At 43.5% G+C, this 20,187-nt stretch overlaps 1 protein-coding gene across 1 annotated transcript; it reads left to right on the forward strand.

The window, feature by feature from the left end:
• Positions 1 to 2,580: 2,580 nt before the first annotated feature.
• On the forward strand, positions 2,581 to 20,147 carry fid (fire dancer). Its single transcript, XM_065487542.1, has 7 exons — positions 2,581 to 2,858; positions 11,337 to 11,549; positions 12,701 to 12,804; positions 12,872 to 13,063; positions 14,332 to 14,661; positions 15,462 to 16,352; positions 17,067 to 20,147. The coding sequence occupies exons 2-7, from the start codon at positions 11,354 to 11,356 to the stop codon at positions 18,753 to 18,755; spliced, it is 3,402 nt and encodes a 1,133-aa protein (XP_065343614.1). The 5' UTR covers positions 2,581 to 2,858; positions 11,337 to 11,353; the 3' UTR covers positions 18,756 to 20,147.
• The last annotated feature ends 40 nt before the right edge of the window (positions 20,148 to 20,187 follow it).

A 20,187-nucleotide genomic window follows, 5' to 3' on the forward strand; every position in this document is an offset into this window, starting at 1 on the left:
AAAAACTCCCGGCAAGAGAGCACATTTTTCAGAAATCTTTTGGGTCCCTGTTTACATCATTACTCATGTAACATAAACGACCTGCAGAGATGGATCTGTTAAATAATGTTCTTGACGAGCGTTGTGCTTGAAGAGTAAATTTGCACAAAAAATAGAGCTGATGAGCTGCGTCACATGGAAAGGTAGATTCTCTTATTTTTCCCGAGAGAAAGAATAGGCGCGGCTGAAAAGCAACCGAAAATCCTACAATGGGTCATATTTTTTGTCATTGTCAGTGCTCGATGAAAAATGCCTGTTCAAATATCCTGCGGATAAACAAGAATGGTTCGTGATTTATTTTGGCCCTGCCTCGCGTTATTACGCCAGTGCAGCGCTGGAAGCGAGCTGGGAGTACATCATCCTCACGCACACAGAGTAGCAAAAAGGGCGAAATTCGCCTGGCAAAATGCCCCAAGAGCATCTTTCATTTATCCCTCCACTCGCTCGTCAGTCGGTCGACCATCATTTCACCCGTCGGCTCACGCAGTTTGCAATTAAAAAACTTCCCTTTCTTTCGCCTCCCCTAAGCACTCTTGCTTCTGGCTGTGTGGAAATAAAGAATATGCAACCTGCTCATCAGATATGATGCGAGTGTTGCATACTCTCGCTCCTCCGCTCTAATGCAGAATAATTTCCAACATACTGTGCTTCATTTAATTTTATAATTCATACGTATTATTTTGGATTTGCTCCACATATTCTTATGTGAAACAATTGCAAAAAAAAATTGAAGATAGGAAATGAGTGATTGCAAAGTATAAATTGTTTTTTAAGACGGTTTTAATCGCAAAATAAAACCAAAAATACCAAACTTTTCAAATTTGTCTCATATACTGATAATAATTAATTAGGAAATTTTTATTTTAAGGTTTTGTCCAAGTTTTAATCGGGGAGCCTTTTAATTTATGTTTAAGAACCTTCTGGTAGCGAGAAGTAAACTTAAGTTATAACTGTTGCTGCGCTCTCATCTTGCATGCTATCTCGGTAACCTAATTTCCAAGAGCGGCAACCCTGCTCTCTACTGCATTATTATTTCCAGTAATCTGACTGCTTTCTCTTCGCCACGGTCACTGATGTGAAATGCACCACGCGCACGACAGAGCAAAATCTCTGCAGAATCGGTGTGAAACAGCGACCTCCTTGCAGCGTGTGCATCGCAATCCCAAGTTCGCTGTGCAAATTGCGAAACCTCCCATCAGCGTGATTCACCTCGGAAAAGAGGAACTATCCCCGAAGGACCACTCTCGGCATCAGCAAAAGCGGGGATGCTGAAAAATGACACTCTGGCTCTACGGAGGCGAATTTATTTTGGGATAGAAAAACGTTTGGCTTCTTTCTACGATGTTGACGCAAGTGCGCAATTGCCATTCATAAGAGAGAAAGCTCTCTTTGGGAGAAAAAATTGTGATATATTTGGTCCTTTTGTCAACTTTGGGCACCAGAGAGCTATTTTAGTGTTATATTTCATAGCTATTTTCACACTTGTCCTTTTAAAGGCTTCCAAAAGTTTCAAATTTTCTGGTCCAAAAATAAAACAGGGAAAAGACGCGTTATAACGTTATCTTTTGGAAACATAATGTCCCCCTTTAAGCAAATGAAATGAATTTTAATAAAAATGGAGACTGTCCTGGCGTTTTGACAAAAACGTAAAAATTTTCTAGAAAATGAAAAATTTTGACACTTACCGCTTATTTACGTTATTAACAAAAAAAATGTATAAATACACCTTATATGTACGGGAAGCAGTGTAAAAATGGTAAAAAAGCCTAATGATCACAGCCCTAGAAATGAGTAAAAAATACATTCTGCTTAAAAATTTGCCGATTTAATATTTTTCAGTATTGCGACAGTAAATTGATGTTGCAGAAATACAACTTAAGCACAAAGTTATAAAAAAAACAAAATGCACATGTGCAGCACAACAATTGATTTTATAGCTGGAGCGCTGTTCCATTTATTTCACTTGACACACATACTCTGTTTATTTAATCTTGCTGCATCCATCCTATCTCGAAATTAAAGCTTTTGCACATTAATTACAGAATCATTTGCAGAGGAGATAAAAGCCAACCATCCCCATGATGTGCGTCTCTTTAATCGGCCCGATAACACGCAAATAAACAAAAGCGTCGAGTGTGCTCGGCTACCCCTGAGAGTTATCTGCAACCGTGACCGGAAAGAAAACACAAACCGCGAAACCCATCAGCAAACACGAGGGCGATCAGCAACTGATCGATCGGGCACAGAGATCGATCCCGGGGGAGGCAAAAGGGACGGAAACTAGACGGTCTTGCTCTCTCTCCGCCGTGTCAGCTAGCAGAGAGAATTCGCGGGCCGATAAGCAGCCGCTAATTACACGTAGCCTTTCTTCTGCCCCCCCTCTCTCTCTCTCTCTCTCTCTCTCTCTCTCTCTCTCTCTCTCTCTCTCTCTCTCTCTCTCTCGCAGCCGCACACACACACACAGCAGCAGGTGGTGGGCCGGCAGGGTAGCTGGGGCGGCGGGGCAGACGCCGCGCGGTGGTGGGGGCGCTGACGTCATCCGTGTCTCTTTCTCAAGGGAGGCCGCCTGCCCGCCCTCGGCTCGGACTGAGTTCGCAGCGAGGACGGCTTGGACGGAGCCAGTTCGGCGGCGGCAGCGGTGCTGGAGGCCGTCCCGTCGGTGGACACGTGTCGAGCAGCAGCAGGCCGACCGCCCCCACCCGAGCAGCCGCCCCCGACGCGGCTCCCGGCCCGCCCCCGCGCGCGTCCCCCGGTGGCAGTTGGCAGCTGGGCATGACGAGGACAGCACGCAGGCAAGCAGAGTGGTGATCGCCGGCAAGGTGAGCGCGTGCCGCCCCCGCAGGCCACCCCCGGCCTCCGCCACGCTCCGGCTCTCGCGTTTTACACGCCGATCAATATTGGGCCTGAGCCGCTGCATAGCGCGTGTGCCTCTCTCTCTCTCTCTCTCTCTCTTTCTCTCTCGCCCCGTGTGTGCTGCAGTCCGCAGTTGGCCGCCCCCTCGCGAGGCCCCCGGGCCGCCTCCGGAGGCCACGTGTAGCAGCACGTCCGTTGGCGGCGCGGGGAGGCCTCCCCGAGACGGCGATTGGCCATGATTTTTTACGATTATGCAAACGCGCTGCTTTTTATTGTCCCAACACGCGCCGTGATGAAAATTCGCTCTTATTACCGGGGAGGGATGAGAGGGCGGCGAATGAGTGTGTGTGTGTGTGCGCGACGCCGGGCCCAATTTATTATTCAATGTTCTCTCTCCTTTTTGCGCTCACTGGTGTCTCTCGTTATTGATTTAAATACCGCTCACTCGCACTCACACTGACCTACTTGTTGACACACGTCGTGCTCCTCGGACACGCTGTTCCAGATGGAAATTCGCGAATTCGAAAACGAGCGAGCGGCTTTTAAGTGCGTTGGCGGGGGGCAGTGTTTGCCATGCACTTGGCGCGCCAGCCACTTTATTGGAATCAGACAGGGAAGCCGGAAATGCGTTGGTGGATGGTTTCCTTTCCTGGCAATGATATTGAATTCGGCAAAAGCCTTTTTCGGCTTTTCCGCTAGGGAAAGAGCACGAACTGCGTCTCGCTCACAATGAAAGTGCGAAAAGTTTTCCGTGACGTTTCGCTGAAAACTTTTGCTGACGAAAACAAAATTTCCCATGGTTGCGTTGTTCATAGGCGAGAATTTGGCAATACAAGTTTGCTTAACAAGTTTACACAGGCAGGTTTTGCTGCAAAGTTTGTTGGTGACTGAATAAGTGGATACAAACTCAAATGATCAAAAATAAAAAAAAAATCCCAAAAAATGCATGGTTGAAATGTTTGCCTCTTAGATAGTGCACCTAGGTTTATAAAAGCTTTTATAAACTGAAGCCAGTTTATGAGGGTAAAAATGTCAGCTGCACTTGGGAGCGTAAATAAATATTCTTTTTTTAGTGCGTGTGCACAGATATAATTTTTAATAAAATTTTGATACGATTTTTATTGATTTATGAATAATGTGGCAAAATACCTGGAATCACAAATCACTACCTGTAAAGTAAAATGCATCCTTGTAAGGTGGCAGTTTTTAACTTCAAATGAATGGTAATCACTACCATTCAAATTGGACTTTATAAATTGTATTGGCTTTTATTCATCCGCTCTAAGTCACGAACAAAGTTCAAAGAAATGTTCAATTTATAACACGCATTAAAACTATTTACAAAGGGAAAAGGAACTAGCAGTTGCCTTCAAACACGATCAATAAATGATGTCACCTCGCATCACCCTAAAAATAATGCCGATATTGATTCCAGAGCAGTAATAATTTTAAGCGAATCTTCTAAATAGATATTTTACAAATTTAACACACCACAAACCCTAATCTGTTCACATTTCGTGCTTAAACCTACCTGAAAACCACATTAAAAGTCGCTAATAAGTGAAAACATACAACCCCCATGGGCACGTAATAAAAAGTTATGGAGATTGCATGAACGTAATCCCGGTGATTTCGCACGAGGATGCGTCGTTTATATTGATTTGCCAGTCACGGCGAGTGAAAATTCTCATTCTTCCCGACGCGCGCGCTGTCTAAATAAGCATTAATCATCGCGCAAAATGCACAAACTTTGGCGCCTCTTTCGCCGCGCCGGCAAACAAGCAACACGCATACAAGCCGGCAAATCTAATTCCCAAAACGTGGAGATCGTGATTTATTCGCAGTAGTTGGCTGTGCGCGCTCGCTTAAAATTCATCGGAAGTTCCGATAAAATAAGTCGTAAAAAGTCGACCCCGGCAAACGCGCGTTCTCCCATCTCTCTGTCTGCCGGGTTTTCCTTTTTCGGCCTTGTGCTTTTTTTCCACTCACCCTATGCGTACGAGCGACGGACAAAAGTTGTGCCATCGAGATGATGTTTGATACGGCGAACCGGAACCTTTTCCCGCGATGGAAAATATGCGAGCGAGCGCTCGGAAAAACTGGCAGATATGAGTATGCGGCCGGTGATGGAAACTGCCTTGCAAAAGTCTGATGCTTTCACAAAACTGGAGCCTGCGACGCGACGGCTACGGGGTGAATGGGTGTTTGCTCACAGCAATCGGTGGAGGACAAAGTGCATTGAAGCGTGTGCGTTGCGGTAGTGCATGAGTAATGACTGAGAGGATTACCAATCGCAGCCAGTGGCATGTCATCTTGATATCTGTAAACAGAAGTCCCGGGTCGTATCAGCAAAGTTCTGAATGAGTTTGTTTAGCCTCCGCGAAATTTGTCATGCTAATCTCCACACTTGACTTGCTCCTGCATGTATATCAAATCATCATTTTCTTATCAATTTCAATGAATAATATTATTTGAATGAGGAGAAAAATGAAATAAATTACTCGTGATTGATGCATTACGACGCAAAATAAACTTTTTAGAGAGCACGAAATATGGAAATTTTTAAGATAACAAAACAATTTCAGGTTTAGTGTTGTGCCATAGCGATGGACAACAGACGTTTTTTGCTGATACTCAATTAGACAAATTTAAATTTTCAATATAATCTTTTCTTGATACGATTGGTAGTTTCTTGCACAGTTGTTGGATCAATTTAATTTCGTTTTAAGTAATTATAATATTTTTTCTCACTGTCAGAATGAAAAAAAAGAGTGACTATTTAGGTAGTCATCCAACTAAAAAACATACAAACAAATACGAACCCGTTCTCGCTCTTGTATGGATGAAAAGCACAAAGTTGCTAGATTCAGAACTGACTAATAGTTTTAGTATTATACAGATTTTTTGATGCCTTCCTTAGTCAGTTCCCGTTGGTTTCCGACAATATGCATAGGGGTTGACATCAATTTTAATGATTGGGTTATCTTCCTCAACATTAAATTTTGTGCTTTCCCGTAAAAATTAACCTTGTTTCAGAGCAGTTTAGTATCAAAATTTCCATTTTATCTCAAATGTAAAATAAAAAGAGTTTTACTTCAAAGAGCTTTTAGCATATTCCATATTCAGCCGAAAGAACCCTGCGAAGGAAATTTAAACTCCACAAAGATAAAGTAAATAGCGGCAGCAGGCAAGTTATTTCCACAGGAGAAAAGTGGTGGCTAAGGCATGATTTAAACGTGCCTCGGCTGCCGCGTATATTTTTGTGTTTGCAGCTCTGTCGGCAAAAATAAGATAATGTACGCAATTTGAATGAAAATAGGCCAGAGACCGAGCGTGTTCCGGCATGACACACGTGAGGGTCTAAATTTGAGTTGTGTCTGCAACGTGATAACGGCCCCGAAATAAGTCGATAAACGCGCCGAGCACAAAAGCCCGTTATGCAGACGGGCGTGATTCGGCATATACGACGAGATTGGCCAAATTAAATTGCGCGTGGTTCGCCAGGAATTTTGTCAGCTCGTTTTATTTCATCTCGTGTGTTTTCCTTTCGGCTCTTCCCCACCGCTTTTTAATCTTTTAATGTGCGCTTTCGGCAGCACCGGCTGAAAACTCAGACACGCAATATTCAAATGCCGTGCGCGACTCGTAAGCCCGTTAAATTAATGCATTTCGTCCGCCTGCTGTGTGTGTGTGTGCGAACGGATTTTTCCGCTCTTTGCCCAGAAGCGCGAGCTCAGCACTCTCACTTTCGTCCCTAGCTTGTAATTCCTGGCAATGAGACGCAGACTACAAGAGAAGCATTTTAACGCTAACAGTGTGTACGCAACACTTAAAGACTTAACAGTATATACAATTTTAATTTATTTCAGAGTTGCATTAGATGCACCAAATATTTCGCAAAAAATATTATTTGGTAATTAAAATTCACACTATATATTTTGGATTCATTGTTTATTATACTTTTTACTGAACATCCTAGATTTTTTAGAGATTTTGTATAAACAAAATAAATAAATTTAAAAATCTGAGTTATGCATTAAATTAGGATGAGATGCGAAGGCAAAAATTTGAGTTCGCATGTTCTGACGAATTGCATACATGTCGCCACTCCCTGCAATACATCCCTCTCTTACAAAATTCACAAGCCTTAAATTCCAGTCATCCTTTGAGAAGGGATATTAAACAAAGGAATTTATAATTACTTCCTTTAATTTTGGGATTATATCTCATGCAAAATATGCACGAAAACTGAAGGAATGAATTCAAGAATCAATTATTACCATATTATATGAAATGGGAGAAGTAATTTAATTACATCTGAGAAGAAAGCATCCAACCTAAAAGGGGAATTTGATTTAAAATTACTTCATAAAGTTAAAAAAAATTCTATTTAATAAATTCCAAGGAAAATATCAAATCCCTGTGGTTCAAACAATGTGAATTGTCACTTACTTTCTAGGGTGGGCATTCTCAATGATAAAAACCATTTGGGGAATAATACGGTTTTTAAAATACAAGTAAAATGAGTGACACATTTCTGAGCAAGCAAAGATTACTTTCGGCCAGACAGTCTATGCATCGGGAATTATACCCTCACCAGCTGGTAATTGCAAAATTTGTAAAAGAAATGAATCGTTGGAGCAGAATAAACGAATTTTATTCCTTTATAGTCTGCGTGGGGCCGACAAAGCAGCTGAAAGTGCCAAAGAGAGCGTGCATAAATAACTGTGTGTCCAGCAGCGAGGCGAGAAAAGTGGGACTAAGAGAGTTTCGGACGGCCAGAGCGGATGGTGTGTTTGGCTTGAATCCTAATTGCACTGCACCAGACGAGGGTGTGCTATACGGAGTCTGTGAATGTCGAGTGCGCCAAGAAAAACGGGTCGCGCGGCGAGTGAGAGAGGCGAGCGAGAGGTCATGAGCGCGCACACCAGTTTCCTCGGCTGTATCACAATGAGTTTCCGCTGGACTGATGCCACGAGAAGTTGAAAGTTATCGCAAAGACTCACAATGGACCGCTTGTCCAGCACCAGACTGAGATTGCTTCTTTCTAAAGCCGCCGGCTGGCTGACTTTTTCCCCGCCGCACCACCCGCGAGAAAAGGCACCGACGCCCTCTTTCTTAATTGTCCCTCACTCTGCTCAGGCACAGGCAGGACCAGCTCGATTTCAATTGCTTTTTGTAAAGACAGCACAGCGGCAGTTTTCTCTAATGAGTCTCGGCCACAACACGTGCGCGCCATACCAGTTTTGCTTTTAATGCGTCTTTTGCGCAACTGCACTGCTTAAAAGCCTTGCTCCATGTTTTTCGCTTCCAACATCAACATCACGCAGAACTGCGCAGAGTAGACATTTATACCAGGGTCATTAATCAGCAGTTATGTTTCATCCGCAGGCTCGCATTGCTGAATAGCTTTTGTTTTCTTGGATGTTCTCAGCGTCCTCAATTTTCCATCATTTCTTGCATCCTCCAGCAATAAATGTGAATGCGCAGCTTGGCAAGCGTTGCATTTTAAAAACCGTTCGTTTTCTCTGGATCGATATTCCTTTCTCTGGCGATTGTTTCATTTCTATTCATCTGACACCCGCAGCGGAAACACTGCCCTAGAATCTATTAAATAAAATTGATATTTAGGAGCACGTTTTCCATCTATTTCTCATGGCAGCTAATAATTTAGAGGATAGAACGCACATACAGGGGATATTGGAAGAATTTATGCTGTACAAAAACTGATCCATAATTCACAAAACGGTGAAAACCTAAAATAAAAAAATTGTTTGCATTGCTGGATTCAGTAAGCGGCCAATTGATTTGAAATTTTGATCCGATCATTGTCAGTTCACATATTTCAGCAGACAAAAGAATTCTAAAAAAGGGCAAAACTTTTATTTCACCTATTTAAAAAAAAACTGCTTAACCGTAATTATTTTTATTTATCTGACTTCGATCCAAAGTTATGCTGCTTTATGAGTGGAACCTTCCTCTAAACGAATTTTATTAGAAGACAGAGCTCACCATCTAAAAAGAACAAAATTTTGCAGTTTTTTTCTCACCTTAACTCCATCCGCTTTAGCATACATTTTGCGATGAATTTTTGTTAAAAGAGTAATCACCCTATGTTCTAACTCAAATATATTTTGTTTCTGAATTCGTTTTACAAATTTAACAAACAAATCAAGGAGGAAAAAATTGAAGCCGATCGTTGCGCATGACGCATGAACAAGAGCGCTCTTACCTTTCTGATGTTATGCAACCTGCGCAGCATCTCTGACAAGATATTGCCTAAGGCTGCAAAACACGTTATCTCGAGAAGCTCCATCCTTGCCTCGATCGATTAATGCTGAGCCTACTAATATATACGCGACACAATTCGAGAAGCCGCACAAACTTTAGACAAAAGATATGCTGATTAATTCATTAATCCGAGCTGGAATAATTGTTGCGTAACAATCGCAAACAATCAAAGTTCCCGCACTGCCAGCCAAAAGAGCAAAAGTCTGCGGCGCGGCGAATTTCCATTTTGTTTGATTAAATTTAGAATTGCAAACGCGTCGTCGGCAATTTGCATGGGAGCTTTTGGCTGCAAATCCGTAAGCGTGGAAGCGGTAGCCGGGTTTGCTTTGGTGACGCAAACGCGATTTCCGCGAGAGCTCTCCGCCATACATAAATTGGAATTCCGTGACACGGCACCACGGTGTCAACCGACGAAAAATCGCGCTCGCAGTATGAATGTTGGGGTCCGCGCCCTCGACGTGTATAAAAAGCCTATTCATTTGGCAACAAACACTTCTGGGTCGCATTATGGCCCAAAGTGCGCATGGCCATTAAAAATTTAGCCCGACTAGGTGCTGGCTGCTGCCACGGAGCAGCCGCACACACGACTTGAATGCAGCCGCGGTGAAAAACGACGAGCTCCAGCCTCTCGGGTCAGCGCATGAAATTTTGATCACACTGACGAACCAGGAGCTGCGAGTGTAAAACAACTTGCTGCATGAGAACGCTTTATTTCACATTACTCAATAAAAGGGAGCGATCTTGACGATTTTTTTTACACTATGTACTTTGCATTTCTTTTTATGAGTGACATTGTTTGTATATTTCTAGGAACACGATAAATAAAATATGCCGTAACATAACATCTTTTACGGGGTAAAAGTTTAATAGGCTAGATATTCCTTTTTTATTTTTTAAATCGCTTACATTCGCTGTGAGATTCAAACAAAAAATCAAATCAAACTTCAATTTGTGAAAAGTCTGAGTGACATTTTTAGAGATTGGATAACTTTTGGCAATATTGGAGAGATTTTCACACACAGGATAGGATCTATGGTGGAAGCGGGAAAGAAAATTGTTCCCACTCGCTTCGTAGCATTCTCTTTACAAATGACACGCATGTTGACTCATGCAGTAAAAAGACTTCGAATTCTTTTTCCTTTCCGCGTGCGAAACCAACACGTGCTCTGTGAATCGAGATCTTCAATCTACTCCTTCTTCATCCACTTGAAGTAGTTTTTTTTTGTTCCACGCAATAGGGACAGAAGATTTCTTTGGTTGTTAGAAAAAGTTCAAAACTTGAGAGAGAGAGAGAGAGAGAGAGAGAGAGAGAGAGAGAGAGAGAGAGAGAGAGAGAGAGAGAGAGAGAGAGAGAGAGAGAATGTCAAGAACAATCTGCAAATGTTAATTGTTGCTACAGAAATTATTATTCACATTGATAAAATTACACCCTTTATTCTTAATCAGGGTGGCAACATGAGTTGTTTTGCCATAAATTTTTACTCATAATTTCCATGTTTGTGTAAAATCGAAAATACAATAATTTTGTGCTACTCTAGCGTTTAGAGAAGGGGTGCTTCATAACTCAATCAAGTTCAAATTTAAACCTTGATCTTCAAATTTAGAATTTGCTAACTGTGGCCAGTAAGCTTTTCCTCTAAGAATATATTAATATGTTAGGATCAACACTCAAATTTCTCTTTTTTCTTTCTCCGTGTAGAAATACTTTCGATTTTTACAACTTCAAACACCTTAGTCGGCAACACATGTTGAATCTGCAACAAGTAACCAGGATTTTCAGGCTATAGTTAATTTAGAAAGCTAGCAATGCTTGTGTTACAATTTTCTCTTGATATTCATTAAATATTTTATATTAAATTCGCTCAAAGATTTTGCCACTCGAATACAATAGTTTTGAATTTTTTAATTTAAACGGGTGATTAAAATTCATAAAATTAAATAAATTATGAACATTCTTCGTTAAATGAATCTTTGGACAGATATAATTCACAATAACACAGCAATAAAGTTCTCAATATCGCATCCAATGATGAACAACTTCCCTATATTTTGTGGTTGAGTTTTATTCTGGTCCCCAGGCGCAACGTCAGCCCAAAATCCCAAATCGGATTTATAATACTAACAAGACACACTGTTTATCTTTCACGTTACAGGTGGCGGGTGTCGGGGCATGGCCGCCGTGGAGCGCGAGGGCCGTTCAGTGGCACTCGAAACCGCCTACGTGCACGACGTATACGACCAAATCTCGACGCACTGTCCCTCCTGCTCTGCCGAGGGTTCCGAGGGCTCGAATGGCGCGCGGATCTGGCCTCGGGTCCGGCAGTTCATTCAGGATCTCGAGCCTGGCTCACTTGTCTGTGATGTTGGTGAGTGAATTCGACTCGTTTGCGTCAGGTCCGGAGAGCAGACGCTCCCTCCTGACTCCCCGACATCCATTATTTAACTTCTGCGCCCGCACGAGGGCCGAAATTCGGTTTCGCCCGCTCTTCTGCGCGCCGCAGCTCCTTGAGTGCTTTTTCTTTGTGTTTGCTGATGGAATTTTGTGTGGCGCACGTGAGACCAGCCGATGGCGGCGTGCCTAATCTCTTATTCAATCTGGCTCCGGCGTGTTCGTTAAAATAAAAGGCTTCTTCTTGTGCACGGCAGTTCAGAAAACGCTCTTTCTACGACCCGCCAGATAAGAGACCGCCATGCAGCTGCCTCATGATTTGAATTCTCGCAAAAGCATATTGCTACCTTTCTCAATTTGTGCGCTATTAAAAGTTTTGTTCAAAGGCCGGAGCGATATTGTCTCTTTAAGCCAGTTTTATGGGAAAGTGGCACAAAGTTCATCATTGTAAATTAATTTCTAATTAGGCGTTGATACTTTTCATCCCCTTTCATCTTTGAAATAAATTACTTTCAAAGTGGTTCGACATTTTGTGAGGTCTTGAGCAATATCAATTAATATTCAACGTTTAAAATAATTTGTCTAGTAAAACTTCAACTAAATCATTTTAAATGAGGGTTTTAAGAAATCAAACGCTATCCGAAACTCTAATTTGTTAAAAATATGCAAAATTTCTATCACATGAGAAATTTTACAGCATCTGAAAGATTCAAAGGAAGTGCGTAGGATGCTACGTTTTAGATGGGTATTAAGGAATTAACTGAATTCATGTTCAGCGGACGAATTTTTTCGATTAGACGATATGTGATGCATGAACAAAATGATCTCCAAATTTATTTTAAAATAAAGCTTGATTTAAAAGTATTTCGATTTGTAAACAATTTTAGATTGGACGATTCCACTGGTGGTTTATTTTTTACATTGAGGTAGAAATTAGAATTTTCCCATAAGGGTTTGTTCTGGGCTCTGAATCTTTTATACAATAATTAGTTGTAGAGCAAAAACTCCAACGCTGCCCAAAATCGCTCAAATTCATGAATTCACCCTATCATGTAAAACCTACCTTCCAAAGAGTTTCCTTTATAACTAAAATAAATCGAAAATCAATTTTAATTTATCAAATTTCAGGCTGTGGGAGCGGCAAGTACTTGCACATTAACCCAGATGTGTTCAAAATCGGGGTTGATCGATGCGCTCGTCTCACAGAGTTAGCCAGGGAAAAGGACCACGAGGTGCGTTCCCGCCGGAATGAGTTCTCCTCTGACCTTTCTAGCCACAATTAATTAACTGTGCGTGCAGGTGATGGTGTGCGACAACCTGGCGCTTCCCTTTAAAGACGACTGCTTCGACGCGATCCTCTCGGTGGCTGTGGTGCACCACTTCGCAACCACCGAGCGGCGCGTCAATGCCCTCAGGGAGTTGGCAAGGGTGCTGCGCATTGGGGGAAGGATGCTCATCTCCGTGTGGGCCATGGAACAAAGGCATCGCAAGGTGAGTCAAGGGCGTAGTTAATTTGCAAGTGGGTGCCGAGGCAAGTTTGCCACGAGCTTAATTTTTTATACCAGTCGAAATGGGTCGCGAGTTGTATTGTTTTCTTTCTGCTCATCATAATCAATGAATTTTTATTCTACTTGTTTTTTTTTCGAAAAATAGGAATAAAGATTCAATCGCTGAACAAACTGAAACATTTTGGATTGTTTTCAACAAGGCTTCTAGAGTGTTAGGGTTTTTGTCCCCTAAATAACATTTTTATACAATACAAGAATTTTTCTTACGTTTTCTGTGGATTGCTTATACTAAAAAAATCGTTTCTGCAAAGCTGGATCTAATTCTGCTACAACTTTTGTTGTATGAGAAGCATTTCGATTAGTCGGCCAATATACAAGTTCTAAAAAACTTGAAAAGCCAACAATGAGGCGAATGGAATTATAGCCAATTATTCGCAGCATCGCGTGTTTTCCATGGGAGAGAAGAAAGAAAGAAAGAGAGAGAGAGAGAGAGAGAGAGAGAGAGAGAGAGAGAGATCTTGATACGTCTGTTTGGTGCGTGTTAGCAACCCTTTTTATTTTATTATTTTTCTTCTTTTATGGGGTATTCAATTTTATTTTCCGTTCCTATTTTTAGCCGGCCGGCATTGTTATATACCCCATTATTTGGCAGAGGCCTGCCCTCCTGTTCGCCTGGTTGAATTTTCAAAAGACAAGACGCCTCAGGAGATTGAGCACCAGAGCGTTGATTAAGAAAGAAATTGCGCCGAGCGAAGGCGACGAGGCTCTCCCGGCGCGCAGGAAACGAGCTTCTTCGAGCGTCGGTGCTCTCCTTCTCTGTTTACAATAGACGCAGGACGAAAAGGGTCGGGTCAAGCATAAAATCCATTGTTTTACTATCCCAACAACTGGTGCCACCATAAAAAGTGAAACAGAAAAGTTTTTGGGTTGCATCCGAGCCGTGGTGAATGTATGAAGGAAAACAAAGGCACACGGCATTGATTGCGAATGCGGCATTCATAATTTATTGGAAAAGTTGGACACGAAGCAAGCTTTTGCTTTCTTATCTCCTGATTGAGTTTTCAAGGCTTGTGCAGAGAGCATCAGAAAAGACGGCTTCTATTCACGAACATGGCAGTTTAAATTTTAGTGATATTCATGGTTTGGATAATTTTGGTAATTGCGCAAGTAAGATATCAAAACCATTAACTGTCTTTCTTCTTGAAAATGAATCTATATCGAAACCGCTATTAAATTTTTTAATTTTTCCAGTTTGAATCGCAAGACGTGTTGGTCCCGTGGCACCGACCACAGCAACAACACCTGAGCACGCCCTCTTTGGAACTGGCGTCGACAGCCACTACCTGCACCACGACCAGCGAGGAGGGCGAGGCCGCCGGTCCGACGCCTTATCACGCCTATACGCAAACCTCAGACAGCGACTCCGCAAGATCTGTCCGGGCTATGTCGGCCAACCAGCCTCGGAAAAGGGGTCGATCAAGGAAGGGCCGTTCGATAGATCCAGGAAGGCCTACTAGCTCAAGCTCCGACCTTTCCAGTCCTAATGAAACGTGTTACAGTTTTGTGAGGAAAGCCTTGCAGGTGCGTCTGAACTTTCGCTTTATTTTTGTTTTGAGCAAATTTTTTGGTTGGATTTGACAGGACCAATTGATCGCGTGCAGCTCTAAAAGAATATATACACATTTGGGAGCGAGCCATTTAAAGTTTTAGCAAAGTTATGATTATATTTTACTTTCACCAACCTTATATAGTATAACGTCAAAGTTGGATGTTTTATGGTACGGGGCATTTTGGCTATTAATAATGACGTAAATACTGGTTTGTGTATCATTTCTACTTTTTCACTTCGTGAAATTTATTTTATGACGACAACCTGATATTAAGGAGAGGAATTTATTCAAACCCGTGGAAAATTTTTATACTCAACATGGTAACATGGAAAATTATAACAACCAGACACGAACCCATCTCGTCGTTTTTTTGCAGTGAGATTTATATTGGAAAATATGTTGCAAATTATCATTGGTTGTGCTTTTTTAATTTTAGTGACTTTAAAATGCGTAAAATTTTTAAGTTTGTGTAAACTAAAATCTGACTATAACTTTTCCGGGGAAAATTTCAAATCCGACAATATTCTCGTTCATTGTATCATGGATTTTTTTTCGAAATAACGAAATGACTTATGACTACTAAGGATGGGTGGCTATTTTAAAATTTTAAAATATAGAGCCGGCCAATTTTTGTTAGTTCCTTGTAGAGTATAACTATTTAAGGTAATTTTTTGCAATGTTCACTATAAATTGATTTCAATTGATATCAATTTATTTGCAATTGCTGTAACAAAAAGGGAATATTTCAATTTCTTTCAAAATGGTTTGCAGAAACTGGCTGGAGGCAGACGTGGTGGGACGCGGAATCGCGCGTGGTTTCTCGACTCGTGGACGTGCTCAAAGGAACACGAGAACGCGGAAACCTTTCTCACGGAGCGTCGGGCGGCGCGCGAGGACTCACTGCAGGACGCGCTGGACCTGCCGATCGAGCTGCGGCGGCTGGAAGACGTGGAGCCGTCGCTGCCGACCAGCGTGGACCACGGAAGTAGTCCGGAGGCGGCGCCGCGGCGGCGGCGCACGCTGGCGTGCGGGGCGCCGACGCCGCCGAAAAGACTGGAGCCCAGCTCGAAGTCGCAGAGTCTGGGCGACATCCTGAACACCGCGCGCCCCGAGAGCCTGGTGCGGTCGCGCTCCAGCGTTGCCCGCCTTCCGCTTGCCCCCGCGTCTTCCGTCGACTCAGAATCTTCCACGCCGCCCCAAGTGCCGCCCCCGGCGTCCAACGCCGCCGCCACCATAACCGGAGCCGCCTCAGCCGTGCACCGCTCGCCGCTGGTGCGTCAGAAGCGGTCCTTGTGCGAGGACGACGAGGACGAGGCCCGCGAGGCAGAGGACCGGCCTGGCCCCGACCTGCCAGTGCGCCGAGCCGACATGCGCGACCTGGTGCGGCAGCTGCCCGAGGTGGGCCACCCGCGCCGCGGCGTGCCCAAGCAGCGGTCGTTGAACGACGAACTGATGGCCACCCACAGGCAGAGGGAGAAGGCAAGAGTGCGGCAGAACATCACCAAGCAGGCGTCGCTCAACGAGCAGCTCCTCGGCGACAGCAGAGGACGCTTCGGCACCTTGAAGGACACGCTTTTGGCGTCGCCGCGCTTCCAACAACTCAAGTCTGGCATCACCAAACTGACCACGAGCATGAGCACATCTCCTTCTGACGCAACAAAGGTATTTTTTTTTTTGAAAAACAGAAATTTATTACTTAGCTTTTCTATTAGGTCTTGTTTAAAAACTAAAACTACCTCTGTGAATCGATTACAGACTGTTTGTAAATTCTGCGATATTTATTATCATGTTCAAAATCTCGAAAAAAGGAAATACGGTATATAGTGTTAGTAAGATAAAACTCAAGAATATTCTAGTTCTAAAATTTTCAGTTTTTAATAAATGCATCATGATTACATAGATTTTCCTTTAGAAAACACGTATCTTCAAACATGATGATGATCATCAGCAATGTACCTTTTTTATTTGCGTAAATGCTTGCAAAATGTATATAAATTCAGTTTTCTTTCTCGTACAATCTGATGTTTGTTAATTTGAGACTTTATGCACGATAGTTAATTCATGAAATTTTAATTCAATTGAGTCATTATTTAACCAATTATCAGAACCATATTCGCCGTGAATCTTGGTGAAAATAGTGTCTTGCGATCAAGATCCAATGCCAGTAAAATTATTAATTTCTTTTTTAACAAAATAAATTTCTCGTTTACAAATACAAGCAACCGTTTTCATAAAACTATTCGCAATATGTTAAAATTATTTTAAAAATCGATTTGATGATTTTTAAAGCTTCATAGTTTGAGGATAAAATTTTTTGATGCATTTAAAACACATTATTATCTTACGCGTACATTATTGACTTGAATTGCGTTTCAGGTTGCGAGCCAGAGCTTCAAAAATGGCTTCGTGCGAATCTTGCAAGGCTGGAAGGGCGATGCCACTGGGGAAAACGGCTCAAACCCGTCAGGCACCACCATTTCTATTCCCACCACCCCGCAACCACCACCGACACCTCCTCCGGTGTCTCCCCTGCGGCGCGTGGCCGACGAGGACAATCCGTGCGTCGGCGGACGACGCCACTCGCGAGAGGACAACTCCGACTCGAGCAAAGACTCGAGTCTGCAAAGCGACACGAGCGTCGACTCGGAGGACAGTTTCGCTTCAGTCATCTTCATCCCCAAGCCCGAGCCTAAGACTGAATTCAGCAGCCCACCTGAAAATAACAAGTCCCCACCCTGCCAGGCCACGTCCCCACCCATCATCCTGGAGCCTGTCCCCGAGGTCATTGTCGAGGTGAAGCCAGAAAAACCGGAACCGCCAGCGCCCCCAAAGACCACCGGCACCATCAAGACGGAAACGCTGCGCCGCATCCAGCAGCTTCTGCAGCAGCGCGGTCCTCCGCCCTCGAAGCAACCTTCGTTCCCCCTCGTGCGCCGCAGCTCCGCTCACCCCGTGGGCCAGCCGACCAGACCCATTCCCCGCCTGCTCAGCCTGGAGCTCTTCAACCCGGAAACGGATGACCTGGACAGCGACTCGAGCGGAGTGTCGTCACCCGACTCAGTAATCAGCGTGATGGAGCCGAACGGACGCGTGTCCACGGGCCGCAACTCGCCGTCTGAACTAATCATCAGCGAGGACAGCCTGATAGAGTTGCCAAAGACGTCGTCATCCCTGCTTGAGGCGGCAGCCAGCGTGGCCAGCACCCTGGAAGGCGCCGTGGACGCCGTGATCCAGTCTAGTCCGAGAGCCAGGAAGAAGCTGGCCGCGCTGGGCCTGGTGTCCCCGCCGCCTGTACCTCCGCGTCCGCCCGACGAGGACTGCAGGCGCCACCTGACCGAATTCGCCGACAAGTTGAGCGAGAAGTTGCTCGAGGAGATCGACAAGTACTCGGAAACGCTGAGGAAAGAGCAGCTGGACAAGGAGCAGCAGCTGGACGCGGAGAAGTACCTTCAGGGTCTGCAGGAGATCAACAGCGACATTGGAAACCAGCTAGCCAAGCTGAACGAGGACATCGAGTGTCTACAGCTGGAGCCGAAGAAGCCGGTCGAGGAGCAGACCAAGCTGCAGCCCGTGACCGCCCTGAAGACCAAGCAGTGCAGCCCGAGCAACTCCCTGACTGGCCCTGACCCGCCGACCAGACAGGTCAGCTGGGAGGAAAGCGTCATCAGCAGTCCTGAGTTGCGCAGGGAGGCCTCGAAGGACAGCAGCGGCAACGAGGACAGTCTTCGTAGGAAACGCAAATTCTTCACGAGGCAGCCGGCTTCGTCAGGTTGGCCCGAGCTGGAGAACCTACCGCCCAAGGTGACCAAGACGGAGAGCTACGAAACCTCCTTGAGCGGCAGCACCTCGCAGGACTCGCTGCAGTCCTCTTCGGCGGGCAGCTGCGGGGGCCCGTTGGGGTCTGGAGGAGCCCTCACCTTCCACAGGTACTACCACGTCTTCAAGGAAGGCGAGCTGGACGCGCTGATCGACCGTTACGTGGAGAACCTGCACATCATCTCCTCGTACTACGACCACGCCAACTGGTGCATTGTTGCCGAAAAGGTGCAGGTCTGGACGATTTAAAAAAAATGGGTTGAGAAACCGAAACGCCGATTGAGTGAGGCTCCTCTGCCGGTCCGCCTTCTGTCGAGAAAATTCATGAAATCAAAATATCTCGCTACATGGGCCTAAAAGTTTTTGCCAAATTTTCATGTTTATATATCAATTGATGTCATGTTTCGGTGTCTTTCTAGGTTTCTGGAAGTGTTTGCGCATTTGTTTAATACGTAGGCCAGAACCACCGTAGATGTTTTTGATGTGTCTCAAGCCCGATAATTATTAAAAGAACTTGTATACCAAACCAAAAAACGGCAGAATGCGCGCGATGAAGCGGCAGAGGATCCCATTAGCATTTAAAAAATTTTACTGTTGCATTTGTTATGATGTAAAAGCACAATCATTTTGTATTTAAGCCTTCTCATTTAAAGTGATGTAAATATGTCTCATCTCAACTGTTATATAATTTTAATCCACACTAAACACAAAAATGAACGAAATAGTAGACGAAGAAAATCTCTATAAAGACACAACGTTTTGAGCGACAATTAGCAGTGCAGTAAGATCTATTTTTATAAGTCGTCGTGATGTTTCGACAGTATCTCATACCCTAATGAAAATGTACTTCAAAACGGCCAAATTTGAAAATTAACTAACCCTCTTGAAATTAAGAAAACAAATTGCTCTATCTCAATTTTTTGCTTCCGCGTAGGAACTTGGCGATAATTTGATATTTGACAGCACTGCATGCAAGGAGACTGCTTCACACTCACACACTATTCTATTCTAACTAAGCTGACAAATTTGCGCTGTTTACACGACATTGGATGTGATCTGAAAAAATGAAATTTGCAATCGACAAGGCGAGAATTATTGTTGTTTAATCTGCGTATATCTCTGGCACTGATAAATCTTCTAGCTGATTTCCTTTCTCTTTCACAACGAATTTTGAGACGGTTTTCTAATCTTTTCTGAAAAACCTAATGAATCTACTGGTAGCCGCAAAATATGTTAAATGTGCGAGATTCAGCCACGCCTTTTTCAATACTTAAGATAATTATGGAGGTACGCGCATAACTTATGATAATTACGCTTCTTATCTGCGCTTTTGCAGTTTTACTTGGTTGTATAGAATAACTAAAATTCAAGAAGACTAAAAAGCTTGTACTCTATTGATCAATCAACACACTGGCACTAAAACGTTTGTTAATCTTTCATGATTGCTGCGTCAAAAGTCTTGAAAAATATGGAATCTCTTGCCAAAGGTTAATTACATTTAAAAAGAGCAAACAGTATATGTCATGAAATAATTACTTATCAACGTACCAAATCTGTACAGTGACGGAAAGTTGTTTTCTATAATTAAATTCTTCGTATTGTTACTAGAATAAAGAATCTAAAAGAGGAGATTATGGAAGATTGAAAGATTCGTCTGATGATTCATTCTCAATACCTCTCA

Source organism: Cloeon dipterum, chromosome 4 (assembly GCF_949628265.1).
Source record: "Cloeon dipterum chromosome 4, ieCloDipt1.1, whole genome shotgun sequence".
NCBI lineage: Eukaryota > Metazoa > Arthropoda > Insecta > Ephemeroptera > Baetidae > Cloeon > Cloeon dipterum.

Coding starts and splice junctions, on each gene's coding strand:
- fid (XM_065487542.1), top strand. CDS start 11,354: ATGGCCGCCGTGGAGCGCGAGGGCCGTTCAGTGGCACTCGAAACCGCC. Junction 11,550..12,700: donor CTCACTTGTCTGTGATGTTG/GTGAGTGAATTC, acceptor ATCAAATTTCAG/GCTGTGGGAGCGGCAAGTAC. Junction 13,064..14,331: donor TGGAACAAAGGCATCGCAAG/GTGAGTCAAGGG, acceptor TAATTTTTCCAG/TTTGAATCGCAAGACGTGTT.